The sequence below is a fragment of the Acinonyx jubatus genome, chromosome A1, assembly GCF_027475565.1.
Source record: "Acinonyx jubatus isolate Ajub_Pintada_27869175 chromosome A1, VMU_Ajub_asm_v1.0, whole genome shotgun sequence".
NCBI classification, from domain to species: domain Eukaryota; kingdom Metazoa; phylum Chordata; class Mammalia; order Carnivora; family Felidae; genus Acinonyx; species Acinonyx jubatus.
Window position 1 is genome coordinate 231,164,147 of NC_069380.1, and position 21,739 is coordinate 231,185,885.

Below are 21,739 nucleotides of genomic sequence, written 5' to 3' on the forward strand. Positions count from 1 at the left end.
ATACCCACTCTACCTCAATTAAAAACAAACAAGACAAGGCAACTTCTAACAGGTCTTGGGACTCTCTTTTCCCAACTTTCTCCAAAACAGATGTTCTTAAATCTCAGGGCTAAAAGTGGGTAAGAGAGAGTCATGTCCGTCAAAACTAAACATTACAGTTCTTGATAGAATTTAGACACATACTTACCGTTACATTTACAAAACTGTGGTTTAACGACTTAACAAGATGTTAGTAACAATGGTGCCTGATTATGGCATTTTCCAAAGACGCTGATCTAATTACAGAACTGGGCAGACTATTCTTCCAGTCTCACTGGAAGGCACTCTTTTCCCCCAACGTTCTAACATGCCTGGAACTGGGATGCAGTTTTCAATCAATGCCCGGGCATCAGATCAATTTTAAAATTAAACACTTTTCTTCCTTCATGGTACATTTCACAATGGTGCATCTTTTTCGGGTCAGCTGATCTCTCCAGGAAGTTGTCTATATGAAGTTTATATTTCTGACCCACGAAAACAACTTCAAATGGGTCAGGGTTTTGCATACAATGGCACCAGGACCCAAAGAAATGCAGGAACTAGAAGCTGACCACAAGGCGTCCAGTCCCGGGGAGGCAACAAGAGTAACAGCAAGGACCCCCGGGAACGTGACGCCTTCCCCGCCACACTCTCCAGCCTCAGAGCCGTGCGCAAACCCTGGAGCCTCTGCGCAGCGCAAACTTCCTACTAAGCAGAGAAGCCAGGTGTACGTGCTGCTGGGGGCCGTGACACTGCTCTTCTGACTGCTCAGTGGTGGTGTCGCAGCCTCATCGGAAGCGGATCACCAATTTGGGCAGGCGCGGTGGGAAAGGAGGCCGCGAGCAGCGTGTGCGTCTCTGGGCGGTGGAACGCAGGTGCTCCAGCAAGGCGCCCGGCCCATTCGGGTCGGGTGCGCTCTGAGGTCCCATGTGGAAGATCTCACCTTTGCATGTGGCACTCGCTGCAGAGAGCCCTGAACGATGCATTTTCTGGTATTTTAAGAAAGACGGGAATGGTGAGAGCAGAGTTTTCAGTAAATTTCAGTTTTAATCATGAAAGTACTCGACTTCCTGAAGCACCATTTCCCAGCGTACTCTTAAACTAAGGATTAGAAAATACAGTTCTTTCAAAAACAAGACACTTTTCATCCACAGTTTGCTCTCTTCCAAGAGTCCAACCCCATTCAAAAGGTAATGACTGCTCAATTTCTAGTCGGTTTTGCAAATTCTGCTTTTAGTACCAAATATGAAGATGAGTAATGTTTCAGTATCTATCTTAGCACCTGGTGTATGGTTGCTGTAAATATCTATGAAGCCCAACTCCGTGAGCTACTTGGAGGGTGAAATGTACTATTTGGTTAGCAAACCCAACCATCTGATGTAGCAGCTCCTGGGGCTACTGATGAACACAGACGACCACTGCGGGAGGACGTCTGATTTTAGAAGCTGAGCTGGCGGGCTTACACGGTTCCCAACTTCGTCTAATCTGCACCGAAGCCAGCGAGGAGGGCTGGCTGGTCCCGAAGGTGCTGCAGGGCGAGCACCCCCCTCCCCCGGGGGGGGGGGGGGGCGCGACTTGGTGCCCAGCCCCAGGCAGAGCCAGCTCTTACCCCCCTCCCAGCCCCGGCACCCTCTGCCAAGTGACCCAAAGGTGGCTTCTCTGTACCCACCACGCAGGACAGGTAGGGGTGCTTCAGCAGGTAACGGACACAAAGACACAGGGGCCAGAAGCGAAGACGATCAAACGTATTGCAAGCAAGACACACGGGAAGAAAAGTGGCAAAGGAAACGTGCTGAACAGGTAACGATGCTGGCCCGGGAGGCGGGAAGCACAGGTGGGTTTGCCTGTCCCCCCTAGATTTCAAATCCCGCGGTTTCTTCCAAGGAAAGCGATGGCCAGAGGTGAGGGTTTGGTCACCATCTCCTTAAGGGAAAAGGGATGCCAACGAACGTGCACAGGGCCTCGGACGCAGCCCCGATTTAAGCACCCGCCTCCCTAAATACGAGCTGTGCTCCACAGGGCCACCAGGGTGGATGTTCCTGGCTCACTGAAGTCTCAAACCCTAAACACTGGTCCCCAGACCCCTCCCTGGTCCCCATGGTCCCTGTCAGTCCTGTTAGCCACGCGTTCCAGTACACCTTCACCATATGCCCCACGAGCCTGGTCAATTCCAAATGCTGGGGGAGAAGCACGCTTTCCATTACAAAGGAAAATGCAATAGAAAACACCAGAAATTGCGTTCGACTGTTAACTTATTCCCTCCTCTCCCCCACTTCCTCCAACTCTTCTTAAAACCTTTCAAAAGCGTCAGAGCACCTGAGTGGCTCCATCGGTTAAGCGTCTGAATCTTGATTTTGGCTCAGATCATGATCTCACAGCTCCTGGGCTCAAGTCCTGCATCAGGCTCTGCGCTGAGCGCGGAGCCCGCGTGGGACTCTCTGCCGCCCCCCCCCCCCCCACTGTGCACCAGCAAATGCTCTCTCTCAAAATAAATACATAAACTTAAACTGTAGCAAAACAAAAAACCTTTCAAAAGCCTTAAAAAGCCAGTGGTTTCTCATAAACTGGAGCTCCTTCCCCTTGACTCCACATGTTCACTGTCGACACTTTTGCCAAAACCACTGCCTTGATGAAACTATCTGGAGTTAACCACTGGAGTCTGTCCATTTTGAAGCACGCGCCAATGAACCTGCAGGGGGACGAAGGACTCAGACTCCACCCCACTGCACAGACGGCAGAGAGGGAGGTGCTGACTCAGATCCGAACCGAAAAGAATGGGCTGCTAAGCCAATGGCAAGTGCAGACTTCCACGAGGGAAAGGCTGAATCATTTCTATTTTCGGGGGTGAATGATCCTCTTTAAATTACCCATGTACGGATACGGTTAATGAACTAATTATGAATCATTTTTATTTATTCTTAATTATATTACAAGGCAATTAACATCTGCACCAAGTATTTAGAAAACCTTGAAGAAGGCTTTCAAAAATTTATTTGTTTTTTAAAATACAAGCTCACTGGGGTGCCCGGGGGGCTCAGTCAGTTGAGTGACTGACCTTGGCTCAGGTCACGATCTCACGGTCCGTGGGTTCGAGCCCCGCGTCGGGCTCTGTGCTGACAGCTCGGAGCCGGGAGCCTGCTTCGGATTCCGGGTCTCCCTCTCTCTCTCTGCCCCTCCCCCACCATGCTCTGTTGCTGTCTCAGAAATAAACATTAAAAAATTTAAAAAAATAAATAAGATAAAACAAGACAAAATAAGATAAAATAAAATAAGATAAATAAAATAGAATAAAAATAGAATAAAATAAAAACACAAGCTCAGAAGTGAAAGGAAAACCACCGGAACTGCAGATCAGAACCCAGTGCTTCCAGGGCGTTCCTCTACTTCTGCTGTTGGCGCGGCAGCTCCACGCCAGGCTCCCGTCAGCCTGCGTGAAGGGCCTGCACCCCAGCACTCCTGCTCCAGAGACCCACCTGCGTCCCCGTCTCTCCGCAGAAGGGCTTTGAACAAAGCTGACCTGCACGTGGTGTAACATGTGAGTAGAAGAGCGAGGCCCTTGGGAAGCTGCTACAAAGGGAGGGGGTTGAGAGCAACAGAGAGGAAGAGGAGGTACCTCCCTGGGGGAGGGCAGGCAGGATGGGCTGGGAGGGCACAGCTGCCGTGGGGCAGGCCACGGCCAACCCAGGTTGAAGAGGCTAAACCCAGCTAGCATTCACAAAACAGCCAGGTCAGAAGGGCGCTGCAGCTTTGGAATCATCAATGCTGTAACTCTGGTCCCATGCACATTCAGCTCCCAACAAAAGTGCGCTTTCTATCCCCTTCCGTCCAAGACCCCTCCTGGGATTGTTCGGCCGACAGTGAGTCCTGGTGCAGGCAGATGTCTGAGGGCCTTTCAGAACCTAAGCTGAAGGCCAGCAAAGGAAATGACACTCTTCTACCTTAGCAAAGCAAACCCAAGCACACTGCACATGCCAAGCAAAGGCCCTGGGGCCACTCAGACACCACAGATCCACAGCAGTCTTCTCTGCCCCTCACAACAGAAAGCAAGAACTCAGATACCAGAAGCTCATAACTAATCCATGACAAAAGTACTTAATTTAACGCATTTCTCCTGAACTCACTGCTAGAGAAAAAGGATATTCTGACATGGCTTCTAGAAAGAGAACTCTAGTGAGGCACCCGGGAGCTTCCTACAGACCAGAGTGAATCTAACCCAGCATTTCACAAGCTGAGTCAATAGAAAGTCCAGTGGTGGGGTTAGTGCTACTCAGAACCATTTTGTATTATTACCCCCGAGAACCTATCCCATGCCACGGGTACCAGCTGGAGAAAACCCGTTTGCTTATTAGCACGTCCACAATCCATCAGGGGCAAAAATGACCAAAGGGCTCAGTCTCCTGACACTGGTGCCCTACAGAGCCCACAGTGCAATCCACGACCTACAAGTCTAAGGACTAGCTCACAGCCAGGAGAGCTGCTGGGGGGCAAGGACAAGCTAAGAAGGTACCCTGCTGAGCCACATATGCTGGCTTTCTCCTGCGCTGGCTCAGGCCATTGCCACCAAGACTTGCACAGCAGCCACGGCACAATCAGGAAGCACCGTGGCCACCTGTAGGGTGCTCAGGGGGAACCGTATGGCTGCGTCTAAAAGCCCAGATCCCGAGCCCTGTTTGCCAGCTCGAGTTGCTGCACCATTTTTGAAATGAACACAGCTACACGTTCTGTCCTCTTTCCAGAGATCCCGACCCTCCATGAAGACAATCATCGTTTGAGGAAGATTAGTAAGAGTCTGAAAACGTTAATATTCCGGAATGCTACACAGTATCGTCTACGTTACCAGCATTTTCATGAGCCTCCCAGTCCTGAAAGCAAATACTGTCTTCTCTTTACAAATGAGAAAACTATTCGTTAGGCAGGTGGTAGCCAGCCCAGGATCATGCAACCAAGACTCAGACCCAGAGCTGTGTAATTTGAACTTCAGCATTTAGCCACAAAGCTGGGAAGCCACACTCAGGAGGTGACCCGACATACAGAAACCTGTGCAGAAACTTCTGCAACGTGGGTCCCTTTATAAAGAATGCAAAGTCATGACTATAACTCTACTCGGGGAGTAACGTACATCCACATAACGTTTTTAAATTGTTTAAAAGAGCTTTCTTTCCAATGACCGAGGAAGCACTGATCGCGAATTAGATTTGAACAAATACAAAATGACACCTGTGCAGTGTATTTAAAGTAGCACTAAAAACAGCAGAGAAACACACTTGAGTGCCAGCAGGAAAATCATGGGTGACTCCTCTTCCCTATTGTCCAGGCCTCTTCAACAAGTACATTACTGCTCTCATAACCATAACCCACCAAAAAACCATCCCATCAGCTTCGTGAACTGACACCTCTCTACCTCCGAAGGTTCCAGGGCAGACATCCCTGTACCTGTGGTAAGTCTTCTCTAAGACCCTGGTCTCCTGCCCCTACATCTCAGGCACACCAGCAAGGGCGCGTCCTCTGGCCCTGTCAGCCCACGAGAGAGCCGTGCCCAGCACCGCGACTCTCGAGGAGACTCCACGCCCACTCAGCTCCGAGGCCCCTTCATCGCTAACGTTCTGGTTCTGGAGCCAGCCAAGCCACTGGTTCAGGAAGCTACCGCGTTCACCCCCCGCCTCCGCAATGCCCACCCAAGGACAGGGCTCCTGGAAACACTACCCTCACGTTCCCAGAAAATCCTCCGCAGGTGTGGAAGGATGAACCCAGAGGAGACGTGTGCGAGGCTCTCTGGCCACCCCACACCAGGCACGGCTGACAGGCCCGCTCTGCTGGGCCAGCTCATCAAAGGTACTGCTGCCCAAGGGCTGCGTGTGGAGGGAGGTCTGAAGGCTACACGTGGACTCGCGAGAAAAACCCCACAACTCCCCGGCCACACGCGTATCATCAGCTGACATGTACCACCGGCTTGCTCTGTGCAGGCACCGCGGGACACGCTTCCTGAGCGCGACCCGGGTAACCACCAGCATCACCCCGTCCGACGGGAGGCTCGGCAGTTCAACACCGCACCGGGGGTGTGCTCCTGCACAAAGAGCTGAGGCCGGTCAGCGCCCCGGTGGCCTCTGCTCCCGCTGCGCAAAGTGCTCCCTGGAGCCTCCCACTCAGCCGCCCTCCCGTGTGCTTCCTGCAGAATCTGGGACCCCCACCCTCCACCTCCACCCCCACCCGCTGCTTGCCTGGCCTTGACCACTCAGCAGGACCAGAGGCACGCACAGTCTCACTGCCGGTGCTGTTCTAAGGAGACAAGTCGTCCCGACGCCCCTGACGGAGGACGTGAGGTCACCTTCCCTGTCACCAAGACCGGAAAGGCACTGGGTAAGGCCTACATCCGGTTCCAAGTGGCCCCCCCAGACAGGCACACGGCAGGCGCTCATCACCTGCCCGGCGCCAGGGCCGCGAGCCCCCATCCACCCCACACGCTGGCGCGTTCGCCTCCCCGGGACCTGGCCACGTCCGGTACCACATGTGTCACAGTTCAACGTCCGTTCCCCAAAGGAGAAAAGCTCCCGGGACTTTCACTTACCATATGCGTACTCTTCAGCCAGCCACGACTGCTCCCATCCAGTTTACAGGACCGACTGTCAGGGGCTCACACGGGACACCACAGCCTCTTTAAGGCTCGGGAGAGGGTTCAGCACTCAGCAACCTCCCAAGGTCCCTCCAAGAGGACTGAAAATGTTTTTAAGAAAAAGCACAACAAGGGGCGCCCGGGGGGCTCAGTCGGTTAAGCGTCCGACTCCGGCTCAGGTCATGCATGATCTGACGGGTCCGTGAGTTCGAGCCCCGCGTCGGGCTCTGTGCTGACAGCTCAGAGCCTGGAGCCTGCTTCGGATTCTGTGTCTCCCTCTCTCTCTGACCCTCCCCCGCTCATGCTCTGTCCCTGTCTCAAAAATAAACATTAAAAAAAATTAAAAAAAAAAAAGAAAGAAAAAGCACAACAGGACTGGAAAATTGTTGGGGAGGGGAGAGGAGGAGGGGGAGGGCTTAACGGATCCAAAGGTTTAAGGCAACACGAAGTGCAGAAAGCAGACACAAGTCCTCTCTCTCCAGTTTCCTCCCGTAGACCTACGAGACAGCAGGCACTACCCTGCTGCTGGCTCTGAGTAGGGAGCACAACGAAGTAAGTAAGGCCCTTGCTCAAAGTCTGGGAGAGCAGAGAGGGCAGCGCGGAGAGGGGAGGCAATAACCACACGCACAGCCCGGCCGTGCCCGTCCTGCCGGAGGCTGGGTGCCGAGGGGCCGGGGCTGGTGCTGGGCTCGCAGGGCCAGCAGCAGCCAGACCCCACAGCTCAGGGGGAAACGTTCCGGGAGAAGGACGTGCGGCAGGGTCCCCGCGGCAAGGGTGAACTCGGGAGGCCTGGGGAAGCGGAGGAAGCCCAAGCCCGGGACACAGGGGCAGCTCCCCTGGGCTGACTCCCGAGCAAACCAGACTGTGGGCATGTGAAGACACCCCATGGCCAGAAGGAAGAGGGCCCAAGAGGCCTGCAGAAGCCGGAGTCATTCAGGAAGACTCCAGCCCCCACAAGGGTGCCCGCCGAGTCCCCCAAGCCTCTCCTCTAGACCCGCAGGGCTGCTAGGTCCCGGAGAGGCCGGCCTCGGACACGGCCTTTCAAGCCTGAGCTGAAGCTTCTCAGTGAGGTGGGAAGGGTACAGCAGGAACACACTTGTGCCACGTGGGCACAAAGGTGGCCTGTGAGGAGGGGGGGGGGGGGGGGAGGAAGAGAAAAGAGAAAAGAGAAAAGAAACAGAACACAGCGAAAAGAAAAGCTAAAAGAAACGAAATGAAACACAACACAAAGAAAAGAGAGGAACCCAGTACGCAACGGAAGCAAGGAAGTCAGTCGGGAGGCAGGCACAAGCGGAGATCAGGACAAGTGTGCTCTGGAGCCTTGTTCTACAGAGAAGAAACCTCGGTAAGAACGTGCCCAGGAAGTCGGGGTTACCCGACTTCTGCTGACAAACAGCAGAGTGAGGGGAGGGAGTGGTCAGTGCTAAGCACACAGACTGGGAGCCGAAGCAACGGGAGCCTCGTTCCACAAAACGAGCACAGGATAGAAGGAAATGACTGCAGTCATCCGAGGGGAAAAGGTTCCGGAGGGAAAAGACACCCCATTAACAGGAGGACAAGGCGTTCGCGGCACAGCCGGTCTCCCTAAAGTGAGGGCAGAGCCCGCTGTGCGGGTGCGACTGACGCTGGGACAGCCGCGGCACAGAGGACCGTGCCTAGGCGAGGGGAAGGCTTGGGACAGGCGACTGACAAACCGACCAATGCGAACCACCCTCACCCACGGGGGAGTCCGAACTGCCTCCGATCTCGGACAGCATCCACAGCCAGACACACGGCCAGGTTGAGGCAGGGAGACTGGCACCGGGGCCCGCAGCGGGCCTCCGGGAACGTGGCCCCAGTTAGCTCCCCTTTAGAGACCTGAGTGCAGGCACATACCCGAGAGACACCAGAGGCTTCTGCATGCAGAGCTGCTGAGTACGCACAAGGGCTGCCGGGGGCCCCCGGTGCTCAAGCGGAGCTCGCTGCGAGGACCAGGGGCGCCCCGGCCAGAGCAGAGCAAGGCCAGGGTCACGGCCAGAGGAGCAGGATCTGCTCCTGCGACGCCGACGACAGCACCTGAAGGCAAGAAGGCACGGCTCCTGAGAGCTCTGCCAGCGAAGCCGCACCCTCGGTGAGGCCCACTGGAAACAGCGACCCCGCCGAGAACTCGGAAATCTTCAGGAACCCCGTAAGAGTCCTGGTGGTGAGCACCGAGTTGACATAAACACAAAACCAAGACTAATCGATTGTAAACTGTGGTTTCCGGTGTCCAGGCAGCACTGCAGAGTCACCAGGCATCCAGAAGGCCTGGGGTCAGAGGCCCTGCTGCTTTCCGGCTGGGAGACCTCGCGGGGCCCTGCGCTGTTCCACGTGAGACACGAGGATGCGCACGGTGCCCACCCCCCCCCCCCCACGTCACTGTCATGAAGATTTAATGAATCCAGACGAAGCACTTAGAATAGGATCTGGCACTCAGTACAGGCTCAGTAAATGGTAGCGATTCTAATTACAGAACAAAATACAAACGCTTAACTCATGATGACAAATAATGTAATGCAAATCAGGAGGTAAAGATTATAAAAGGGCTCTTTTAGTCTGCTCAGGCTGCGGTAACAGGGCACCACAGACCAGGCAATTTCAACAAGAGAAATGTATTTCTCACAGTTCTGGAGGCTGCAAGTCCAAGATCAGGGCGCCGGCGTGGGCAGGTTCCGGCGAGAGCCCTTTTCCCGGGGTGCACACGGCTGCCTTCTCACGGACAGGGCCTCGGAGCTCTCTGGCCTCTTGTCTCACAGGCACTAATCCCAGGGTGAGACCCCCACCCTCATGACCTCATCTAAACCTAATCACCCCCTCAAGGGCCCCTTCCCCAAATACCACCACACTGGGGTTTGGAGCTTGGAGCTTCGACAATGTAGGAATTCAAGGGGGACGTGATTCAGTCCAAAGCAGGGGCTTAACATCTCTATGTTAAGCAGGAAGCAAACTGCTATGATTTCATTAAAAGTTTTACTCTGATCTTTTTGCACTTAGCCACTTAAGGTTTCCATCTTTTTTTTATGTTCTTGGTCTTCACAATACCTCTCAGAAGCTAGTATTTCTATCTGATGCTCAATATTACTTTCACTTTCAGGCAAAATTAATAATGTAGTGAGTGTATTTAAAGAGACGTGAGTGGTAATGCAACTACTTCTGTTGGTCAATCCACGTGTCCACCTGTGCGTGGGCTGAGAGAGAGAGAGAGGTCCCCAATGGCAGTCACCTAATTGCACTTTGCTTTTCTCCAGGTGGTGAAAGGAATGCTTTTCAAGCTTTCTTTTTTTTAAGAAAACACAAACACACACAAATCCGTTTAATAAAATAATACACTTATTTAAAAATCAGCAGAAAGCACTCTTGGAAATGCTCTCTAAAGCAATTAGGGCACAGGGGCACCTGGGTGGCTCAGTCGGTTGGGCATCCAACTTCCGCTCAGCTCATGATCTCATGGTCCCTGAGTTCAAGCCCTGTGCCGGGCTCTGTGCTGACAGCTGAGCCTGGAGCCTGCTTCGGATTCTGTGTCTCTCTCTCTCTCTCTCTCTCTCTCTCTCTGCCCCTACCCAACTCGTGCTCTGTCTCTCTCAAAAATACATGTTAAAAAAATATCAAAAAGAAAAAAAAGCAATCAGCACACAGAACTGTAAGAGGCACAGCATCACATGTGGCAGTGGCTTCAATGGCCGCTTACAGGAGTCACTTCAAAATGCCGGGTGACGGCACCAGGACCTCACACTTGGGTTTGTCCGAAACTACTTTGGGCTCCTTCTGGGGAGATCAAGGCACAGAAGCCCACCTTCGGGGTCCCTGCCTCGTTCGGAGCCTGGGCAGAACTTCACGCTGCCACCTGCAAGCCGAGAGACCGGAATTCAACGCAATCATTTTCTTCCTATTGCTGTACCTCTTCGAACAATTCCCTCTTTGCTCTGCACGTCTCGCGGTTGACACGACGCACTGTGGACTCAGACTGCCTGGGACCCAAAAGCAGCATGGCACCTGCCAGCTGTGTGAGCCAGGGGCCGCCCTGCCCGGAGCCATACCCTCCTCCTCTCCTGGCCGAGGGCCACAGGAGCCGCTACACAAAGGGGTGAGAGTCAGCAGGGCCAGTGATAATCATTACAGTGACAGGTGCGGTAGGCCATTGGCTAGACGGGAGCAAAGGGAAGACTGGAGTGCTCGCCTGTGAAGGAAGACTGGAGAACAGTGAGCCATCTTCCCCAACCACAAGCTTCTCACTTCTGCCCATCTTTACCCAAACACAATCCTAAAAGGCCATTTTCACTCTTACCAATTTTGCAAGCTTCAGTTCATTCCAAACTTTAACCTGTGACAAATTCTCACCTGGAATTGGTCTCCGTTCCATGCTCGTTTACGTTGTGCTTGTATGCAGACCTCGCATCTCTTGTGAGTCGGTCTCTGATAGAGCCACAAACTCTCTAGACAGACTCATCATCAGCTTTTTCCCAGGAGCTCACTTATAGCAAGACCTCGGGATGTCTGCATTTCACAAACCATGTAAGGTATCCTCTTCTGTATTTTGGATCACTCAGAGTTGTCCTTCAAGTTTTAGAAATCTCTGCTTAAACTTAGAGACAATGTCTACAACCAAGATACTCCACTGCGTTGCCCTATGGCTCCCTTCTCTGCCAATTCACCAAGTCTTCACGTCTTGCTCCTAACCCGAGCACACCAGTTCTGCTCCCGGAGGGGCAGGGGCGAGGCCCGGGGGCTCTGTGGTCAAGCGGGCCCGCCATGGGGCTGCAGCTCTTCTGGTTTTCTAGGTGCACCCTGGACAAGGTGCCTCATCTACTAAAGCTTATTCTCTCTTTAAAACGAGCTCTTGTCAAGAAGAACCGGGAGGAGGCAGTCCCAAAACGCTCACGGGTCCTGCTCTTGGCCTTCAGTTGTGTTCAGCTAAAACAGCAACTCATCACAGGCTCCACTTTTCCTAGACGGCAGCTCGTAAGGAAGCTCCAGATGGGAGGAGCCCTGCTCCCTCCAGGTCGGTTCTGGAATGTCTGCAGAAGGCAGGCACTGCAGCTCCCAGGGCCGCAGGACTGGCTCCCTGTCCCCGAGCCTCCCCCACAGCATCTTTGTCATCATCTGCCGTGTCTCACAGCCCCCACAGGAGGACCTCACCCTCCCTCTCCCCCGTGCCATCTCGCTCTTCAGGAAAGCAAACACATTGGAGCCAGATCTGCAGGGTGAGCTGCGAACCGTCGCCCGCGAAGACAAAGACGTCTCCGTCATTCAGCGTTGCTTGGAGCTCCTGACGTCGACACTGGAACGATCGTGTTCGCCTGTCTAGGCGTTAGTTACTTTTCTGTCTGCAAGACAGGGGTGGTATTTCCCATTTCCTGGGCCTGCTCTCAGAACACTGGGAGGAGGCTCGCGCAGAGAGCCGAGCCCCACGGAGCCTCCGTGGCCGCTGCGTGACAGGGAAGACGGGACCGTCCAGGTTCCGGCACGCGCCCGGCAGAGGGGGTTTGACACCACCGCCCACGGGCCAGACTGGATGCTCTGAGCCACACGCAGTCGTTCCGTCTGGTACCCTGCCACGGACGGAGCCCAGGCTTCGTGTGCCACCGAAACAGCAGCCCTTTGAAGAGGATATACGCTAGGAATTCCAAAACGCAATTTCTAGAGCTTTCCCAGTGGGGACCGGCCGAGCACCACAGCTTTTGCTGTTGTTCAGGTTTGGGCTCGTTTAGGCAGCAGCTACTGAATCAAACTTTGTGTTTCGAATAAAGAATCTAAAGTTACCCTAGTTCGGTGCCGTCCAAACACAAGGCTATCTAAGTTTTCATTAAAATTAAATGCAACTAAAACTCAGTCCCACAGTTCCATCAGCCACATTGCAAGCGCTCGAGGGTCACGTGTGGCTGGTGGCTACCGTACTGGACCACACAGACACAGAACTCCTCCATCTCCCCAGAACATTCCGCCGGACAGTCTGCTCTAAGTCGCAAGTTCCCTGCCCCTTCCTGCTGTGTGCACCACCACACCAGAACGGAAGTTAGAAGCTGCAAGGAGCTCACAGAAATAACACAACAGCCACTCCTACCATGCACACAGGACAAAAAACCCTCAAGGACTTCAAACAGGTGACATGCGGAGACAGACCTAAGAGATCAGGAGTGCCCTTAAAGCTCCGGAAAGACGCTTATTTAACAACTGCAGAACGCATTACTTAGGCACAGTTTAAATTTTTAAGCTCGGAGAAGAATTCCTTCAAAGGGAGAAGCATCTTCACAGCATGGCAGGGGCCCCAGAGGACTTGGAACTTCAGGCTTTAGCAATTTCTCCGAGAAAAGCTTTGGCCGGAGGGGGAAACTTGTATTCTCAAACCCGGAGCGAAAGGCTTTTTCTGTCCAGTTGGCAACAAGCACCGCCTAATTTTTGGTTTCCATTTCCTCAGAGAGAAGAAAAGGGGAGGGAAGGAGCGGCCGTCCCCGTCCTCCACGTGACAGCTCACATGGCTCTTCCAAGTCCCCTTTATTCGGTCCGTCCTGCGAGGGCGATGTGGCAGACTGCACTCCAGAGATGGGGAAACTGAGGCTCAGAGGTCAAAACCCAACCTGGGAACGAGGCCCTGGGGTGCGGGACGCAGGCTAACCGAGCTCCAGGCCACAGGCCCGCCTCAGCGGTGGGAGACAGACTCCCGCCAAAGGGTTCAAAGCAAGAAGGAAACGATGTGATTCTGCATTTCCCTTGGACTCCTGCATCCCAGACACTCCTTCGGATCCACGGGACCGCAGAAACAGGAGGATCACACACGGAAAGATAAAAACTACCTACATCCACATGTTATCACTTAGGAAATGAACTCCAGTCTTAAACCACAGGGGAGCCTAAACGGTTCCACGGAGCGGCTGGTTTAGGAATTAAAAACGAGCACAGACCCACCATAAAAGGGCACGTCGCTGACAGTGAAAGACGTTCCTTGCCAACGGGAACCTGGGCACCTCCAAGACACTGCCATCGAGGCTTCCCTGTCAGTGGCTAACCTGTGCAGAGGCCTGCTGAGCCTGGAGACCCAGCCCCGCCTTGCCACCGGCCACCGACACACGGGAAGCAGGCCTCGGGAGCTCAGGACCCCCTACGTTGATCACCGGGCACGCGACAGGTGGCCAAAGGATGGGCAAGCTGTCTTTATACTCTTAGTGTTTCCTAACTTTTCAGGGTTAGGTATTAACTTTACAATGACAAAGAGAAACTGGCTAAATCTAAATGGATGCCTTTCAAATACAGGATTTTTTTTTAAAGCTTTCTGCTTTGTGTTCTACGTTGCAAGGTATTAAACTGGTTTAACCACGCTCTTTGGGATGATGAGCGGATAAACTGCAATCAATTTTATTTTAATGTTCTGCATTAATATAACTTCAGGTTGGCCATCAAATCTTCAAAAGTTCTAAGACAAACCATACGAGTTACCTTCAGCATTTGACTTCAACTATACAGCCCTGCCCCTCCTCATCTGTTCACCTAAGCGGGCAGATCCTACCATTCATTCCCTCCCTCGGTCACCAGGCGCTCACTGGGAGGTGGCCGCCAGCGGGTACTGGCACTGGGAAGGCAGGCTGAGACCCGGGGCTGCAGGAGGACAGAGGTCAGCAGTGTCAGAGCAGAGGGAATCGCAGGAAGGGACCAGGGAAGCACCGTGTGGGGTTTTCATGCTCCGCCTGGAGGCGGCACAGGGCTCTGAAGCCAGGGTCACCCCCACGAACTTGGGCCGCCGTCTAAGTGGTGTGGCGTCTTCTCAAAGCAAAGACGGACTGCTATGTATTTAGAAGTTCCGGAGACAGCTTGATGGATGACCTAGCACCCCTGACCTCCCCCCCACCGACCCCACCGCAGGAAGGACAGCCTTCCTAAGCGGGCCCACGCAGGATGCCTCCTGAATGGTCCGTCAGTCACTACAGCTCTCGTGTGTTCAGTCACACGGCTTCCACGTACACTTTTCTCTGATGACAGATTTTAAGAGAAGTTCACGTGAGAGAGGCACAGAAAGGCACTCAGAGCTAGTCACTCTGGTTGTCCGAGTTCAGTTGTGACAACCAAGCCTGAGGACAGGGACCAGAAATCTACCAGAGTCATCATGATGGGCTGGAGTCCAGTTAAGGGAGAGAAGAGCTGGCAAAGAAAACCACAACCTCCTTGTCACCTAAGGCAGGGAAGTCTACCTACAGGAGCACGCCTCCACACGTGGCAGTCGGCCTCCAGAAGATTCCGGACCCCAACCCCCAGAACCCGTGGCTAAGACGACATCGCCATCACTCCCGTGGTCCCACTGTATTAGTACATGCCCTGAAAAGAGACAATAGCCTGGGTGGGCCTGATCTGAGCACACGAGCCCTTGAAGCACAGGGCTTCCTCCGGCAGGCAGAGACCTGGCCAGAGAGATTCAAGGCACTGTTGCCAGTTGGAAGACGGAGGGACCTCGAGTCAAGGAAGGCAGATGGCTTCAAGGAGCTGAGATAGGTCCCCAGCTGGCAGCTAGTAAGGAATCGGGGACCTCTGTCCTACAACAGCAAGGAACTGAATTCTGCCTGTATCAGGAATAAGTCTGCAAGAGGTCCCTGCGCTCCAGCTGAGAATACAGCAGTCTGCCTTCAGCCTGGGCAGAGCCTGAGCAAGAACCCAGCCCAGCCATCCCAACCTCTGACACGCAGAGTCTGAGGCACAGCAAACGAGTACTGGTGTAAGCCGCTAAGTCTGTGGTCATTTGTTACGCAGGAAAAAAAACAACCCTGCGCACAGGATTCTTAAAATAAGACACTTACTTTGCAGGGCAAATCCCACACCGTAGGGACGATGCGCCCCTGACCACCCCGCTTGAGACGTATACCTGCACGGGGGGCAACTGTCCCCGTTACCAAGATCACCTGTCTGCCTTTATTCGGCCGCCCCGCTCCCTCAGCAGCCTTAGGAAAAGAGAACCCCCTGACGGGCTGCCCAGAGCCTTCTGGAGGGGCCCCTCCAGAGCCACAGCCAGCAGCAACTTCCAGGTGGCACTGTAGCTACACAATGTCCTATGGACGTAGTTAGCACGAGGCAGTTACCCCTCACCTGTTAGCCTGTGTTGTGACGGCAGCGTCGAAATCCGGTTTCCCAACCTCTGCATCACAGGGTGTTTCGGTTTGTTGTATTTTTCACAACCCGCTTTCATTGCATAACTCAAAACCTAGATCCTAAACAATACCAGAGTATACCAAGGTATAGAAAATCCTCATTTCCCAAGGATAACGATCATCCCTCCTTCCATCGGAGGTATGGGACTCTCTTTAAAACAGGAACCCAAATTTCCTATCAAATAGCAACCAAAAGGAGGTTTGAGGCCTAACCTTGAAGTACAAATCTTAAAATTATGAGAACCCAATACTTTAAAACACTGACTTACAAACCATCATTGAAGGCATTCGGTCCAGGCCACATTATTTCTAAGGCACGAACGGCACTGTGTCATTGCTTTCTGGTCACAAGCTCACAGCAGCAACACGGGGTCCCCGTTTCCCCACTCAGACGTCCTCAGCAGGAGCATTACCAAGGCCAGTTTTTGCAGAAAGCATTTGTGGGCTCGATCTTCCCACAAGACTGCCCCATCCTTCCCTGGGGGCACCCGTCCTGCCCTCCACCTCCTCCTGGGTGCCCCTCTCCCGTGTCCGCAGTCCTCACCCTGCCCATGGGCATTTATCAGGGAGCAGGTGGAAGTGTGTCTAACCTCACCAGAGCGGCACCCTGCACGAGCTTCCCGACATCACTGTGCAGTGACAGCCGCCAGCAGGATGGGCTGGACCAGGCAATGCTATTAGCAAGCGGGGAGGAATCCCGGGGTGGGGGCTCATCTCATGTGGCCGGTGCAGCAGGAACGTGTGCACCATGTGGTCGCTCCTATTTCCATCTATGGCCCTACACTTTTGGGGTCACAGGGGACAAGCATGAGGAAGGGAGGCCCATGTGCACCCCCATCACCTTCTAAAAATTTTTGTTAACTTTATTTATGGGGGGGCGGGGCAGAGGGCACGCGAGAGAATCCCAAGCAGGCTCCACGCTGTCAGCGCACAGCCTGACATGGGGCTGGAACCCAGGAACCCTGAGATCATGACCTGAGCCAAAATCAAGAAAATCAAATCAAAATCAAATGCTTAACCAACTGAGCCACTGAGGCCCCCCCCACGCACCCATCACCTTCTGAGGAAGGTCTTGCACTAAGCTCTGCCATGCATCGCTCGGGGTGTGCGGGCAAGGCACGCTGGGGTCTGCGGCGGCCCCGCGGGTCTCACCTGTGCCCTCCCACCGGGTCCCCACAGGGCCATGCTGTGGGAGGGAGTGCCGGGCACTACGTTCGGCATGCCAAGTCAGGCTGCAAGCACAGAGGGGGACGAGGGATGCCGGGCGTGCCTCCAGGCTGGCTCTCAGAACAGAGCGAAGAGAGCACACGTAGAGTAACAAGGCCAGCGTGGCTGACCACGTCCTCTGAGCGACATGTGTCCGTCTCTCACCAACTTCAGATCGAGAGCGGTCTTTCTCTGAGTGAATAGATGTCAAAAAATTAAACATTGCCGAGTACCCCGCAGAGAGGATGTGGCCCGAGCGAGGCACGCCAGAGAAGACCTGCCGAGGGCCAAAGCCCTTGGGAAGCCTGGGCGGGGCGCAGGCCTGCAGGTGCCTGCCAGGAGCTGGAGGCTTTGCCTCGTTCCCCTGCGCTCTTCCCGGGACTTCCCAGGGCACCTGTCAGGACATGGCCAAGTTCTGCGATCCACGCTCCCGCCCTCTCACCCGGGCCTTCTCTTTGCCTTCAAGGAGGTTTCTGAAGGATTCAGGACCAAGCCAGGCAAAGTAACAACGCACTGCTGGGCCGGGGGTGAGGAGGGGAGGGCATGGGGAAAAGGAAGGGGCAGGGGCAGAGGCTGGGATGCGCAGGGCCCGTGAGCCTGTCCACCACCCACATCTCCGAGTCAGAAGCCTGGGTAGAGGGCACAACTCACACCGCTCCCAAAACAAAAAGCTGGACGGTTCAACCAAAACGCAGAACACAAACTAGAGCGATCCGGAGCTCTCCGGAACCAGCGTTTTGCCTTCCCCACTTCGGAAGTTCCTGTACTGATCCCCGTGCCCTCCTCCACTCTCTTTCTTCACCTCACTCCAGGAGGAAAGCAGACCGGAAACGCCCCCAGTGCTGGGCCACCAGGTCAGGTTCCTAAGGGCAGAGCCCCCTCCCCAGAAAGGAACGAGCAGTGCAGGCTGCCTGCCACACGGGCTACCACGCAAAGGCCCGAACAGCCTTGGCTGATGCTACTCTGGCTCCTGCAGCACCGGGCTCCTGCTCACCCGTTCTCGGGGCCGCAGACACGATCTTTCCAGCAATGCCTGTCCTGGGTACTCACAGGAAGCCTGAGCAGCTCCTCATCACCAAGGCTCCTTGCTACTGACTAGGCCAAGGGCTCTCTTTCTGAGCTACAGAAGAACCACGTCGTGGTGACCTTCATCGTCGCTTGGAGGAAGCCGGCTCCCAGAGCCAAGTTCTCGACCAGCGCTACTTCTCGATGCCAAAAAGTTCTGTCGCGTAGGCCCAGCGGGCCTCGGCGGAAACCTCACTGCAGGCACAGCTCAAGTGCTCCCAAGGTTTCCCATTCCTCTCCTCTGTCCCTCCTGAAACGGGGTCTGCTGGAAGCGTGCAGAGTAGCAGAGCAAGCAGGGGCACCGGCCCTTCCAGGCGCCTGGCAGGCAATCCCACAGGGTCCTCCCTCCAGGCACAGATGGCAGGAAGTGGGGAGACCCAGAGTGGGGCACGCGACCCACAGAGGCAGGCAAGGAAGGGGGGCCAGCAAAACAGAAAACGGGAGCGTGACCCCACACGTTGCTGCAGTGGCTCCCGTTTAAGCAAGTTAGAATGCAGAGTTCCCGGGGGCCCCGGGGCCTACTCTTCAACCCTACACGTGGCCTCTGCACAGGTCCAACAGGGCCAGCAGGGGTGAAGGGGCAGGACCGTCAGCAGGCCCCCAGACAGGGCACCGAGCAGCAGGGCCCGGGAGGCATGCTGAGGGCTCAGGCTGAGGACGCGGGAGGTGCCATCACCCGGTTCTACGCGGATGGGAGCTGACCAAAGCTGCTGACAGAGGCCATTATCCCACTGGCAGTTCTGGGAGAGGCCCAGAGGCCAGCAAGTGCGTGTCAGATGGCCACGGGCTGCTGGAGCAATCTCGAGGAGAGGGGACCACTCTGCAAAGGGTACAGAGAAGAAGGCGCAGAGGATCTACTGAAAGACAACACTGGGGACACAGACGAGAAGGAGGACCCGCACGCCTGGACAGCCCGTACTGCTGTGTGCTGGCCAGCGGCACTCACGGAGGGCCTGGTTTCAGAGTCAGGATCTAGAGACGGGGGTCTCCCAGGCCGACCCTGCCCCCAGATCCTAGCAAAGAACCCGGTACACAGTGGGCTCGTTTGTAAAGAAAAGCAACACCAACGTACATACTGCAGCTCACTGGAAACCTAGGGGTGAGGAAAGGGGTTCTGGGGCCTGAAAAATTTGCAGAAGGGCCTGGCGCCACCAGCACTAGAAGCTCACGGAAGGAAGACGTGGGACTTGGGACTGTCTGGGCCCCCAAATGCTCTCCCAGTGAAAAACACGTGTCTTCCTACTTTCCTGGGGCTAAGACACAGAGTCGGAGTCGGTTCCAGCGACAGGACAGGCTGGAAACCTGTGGTTCCTGTCCCCAACCCCACCCCAACAACTCAGGTCAAACGCCAACATCAAGAACCCACTGCGCGACACCTCTTCTTGGACAGCTCCACAAGGGCTCCTACTCGGGGCTGAGGCGCATGCTCCGGCTTCGGCCAATTTACGAAAGTAACACTTCTAACCCCAACCAGGTGAAACAGGCTGCTGGGCATGGAGCTTTTACCGTGGGCACCTCACAGCTTTAAACGAGCACCAGCTTAAGTGTTTTCCAACTTGAATGAACAGATTTGTTAAAAAAAGCAGCAGCAAGAAAAAAGAGAATTTCTTAAGAAGTAGCCTCAGTATCTAGCCATTGCAAGATTTATAGAACTCTAATATCTGTGAATACCCTAACAGCCTAGAAGATCCTTGACTGAGCGCCTTTTTAAATCAGGATGCGATATGCAAGGAAAGTTGATGAGTTAAGTCTTGAAATACTGACATAAAACCTGGGTACAAATACCTCATTTCTAGGTGCTCAGAAGAGCACAGAAAGGCAAAGGAGCAGGGTAAGTGGTGTTTCCACCTGAGCAGCCTCACCTGGGACTGCTTCAACCCACACTCCCACCCCCGCCCACGCTGTTTTTTGTTTTTTGCTTGTTTGTTTGTTTTTAACCAGACCTTGCCATCTGTAATTGCACTAAACTTAGAACTTCTCCTCCTCTCCAAGTTGAGAAGAAAATATTTCAAGAAAAGATGGCATCTTCCAAAGAATATGTGCTACAAATGTTTTTATTCCCCTCAAATGCTATTAACTGGCTTTTAAAAACTACAAAAGAACTTTTATGTTATTTTCTGCATAAAATTAAATCACAACAGGCAAGTCCTTATCCAAAAAAGTCACTTGTAAACTCACTGTTGGTTACATTGTATCACTACCAAAGAAACCAATCATCCCTCAAAAAGATTTTCTCAGGAAAAAAAGTTAGTATTTAACCAGTATTTGCCTTCAACTTGATTCAAGTTCCTGGCAATGCTGACACCGTCTGCAACTGACGTAAAACTCCACAGCTATCTGCATGCACGCCGCTTTGACCAAGAGTACCTAACATGCGTTGGGGAGAGGACGAAAGAAGTATCCGTACCCCCTTCCAGGGGCACTCAAGAGGCTGAAAAGGAAAACCTCTGCACAAGTCGGGTTCGGGGGCCCCTTCCTCGCGCTTGTCAGTTTTAGGGCCCGAGCAGAGCCCTCGTTTACAAGAGGAATTTAATTGTTAATAGAACTAAACACCTCGGGGCACAGAGTGGAACCCGGGCCTCCCACAGCCACCCTCCGGACAAAGCGGGCCCCCCTCCCCTCCTCTCCCCTCCCCCCCCCCCCAGCCCCGGTCCCGGTCCCCGCCGGCTCCGCACTCACCCCTGGATGCCCGGGCTGTACGCGCGGCTCTTCCACGGCGTGCCGGGCCGCGGCGCCTGGGGCCCGGGGCCGCCCCCTCCGCTCAGTGCGGCCGCGCGGCTGCCCGACAGCAGGTAGTTGAGGCCGTAGGTGCTGGCCTTGTTCTCGCGTTTCCGGCGGCCCGGGTGGAACTGGTGCTGCGGCGGGGAGCCGGCGGGCGCGGGACCGCGCGGCCCCGGGTGCCCGTTGGCCGCGCCCGGGGCGCTCGGCGGGCCGTCGGCGAAGTGGAAGAAGGCGCCGCCGCCGCGGCCGCCGCCCGCCCGGCCGAGCGAGGCGCTGCTCGAGGACGACGACGAGCAGCCGGGGCTCTCGGTGCCCGACTCGGCGTTGGACGAGGACGACGACGACGACGACAGCGACGGCGACTTGTGCAGGCGCCGGGCGCCCTCGGCCGCGGGCCCCAGCGCCGTCAGCAACGCGGGGGGCAGTGCGGTGGGGCCGGGCACGGGCGACGGGGGCGACGCGGCGGGCAGCGCGGGCCCGGCCAGGCCGCCGCCGCCGCCCAGCCCCGCCGCCCCCGCCGCGGCCGCCGTGTCCAGCGCGGGCGAGTTGAGGCAGAAGTAGGACGCGAAGCCCGAGCCGCCGCGGCCCACGCCCTGCGAGGTCTCCCAGATCTGCATCCACAGGGCATTGGCCGGCCCCTTCTGCTCGGGCTGGATCCAGGCCACGCGCGGATCCATCCACGCGCCGCCCCGCGGGCCCGCGCGCCCGCCCGCCCCGCCGCGGCCCCGCCCCCGCCGCGCCCCGAGCCCCGGCCGCGCACGGACGGACGGACGGGCCGCGGGCGGACGGGAAGACGGGCGCGCGGGCCTGTGCCCCGGTTCCGGCCGGCTCGCGGCGGCGGCGGCGGCGGCGGCGTCTCCCGTCGGGGTCCCGGCGCGGCGCGGGGCGGGCCCGGGCAGGCCGCGGCGGGCGGCTCGGGCCTGTCGGGCTCCCTTCACGCGGCGCGGGGCGGGCGCGGGGGCCGCGGCGGCGG

General features: G+C 55.4%; 1 protein-coding gene across 2 annotated transcripts in view; it reads right to left on the reverse strand.

Annotated features, from left to right (window-relative positions):
* The window catches only part of TENT4A (terminal nucleotidyltransferase 4A), a 44,731-nt gene extending 23,234 nt beyond the window's left edge, over positions 1-21,497 (reverse strand). The window contains exon 1 of one of the 2 annotated variants that reach the window (XM_053202272.1): positions 20,725-21,497. In XM_053202272.1, coding sequence (XP_053058247.1) covers positions 20,725-21,443 — 719 coding nt within the window. In that variant the 5' untranslated portion in view covers positions 21,444-21,497. The remainder of the gene's footprint in view (positions 1-20,724) is intronic. The other variant, XM_027073191.2, reaches the window with a different exon arrangement.
* Positions 21,498-21,739: the final 242 nt, after the last annotated feature.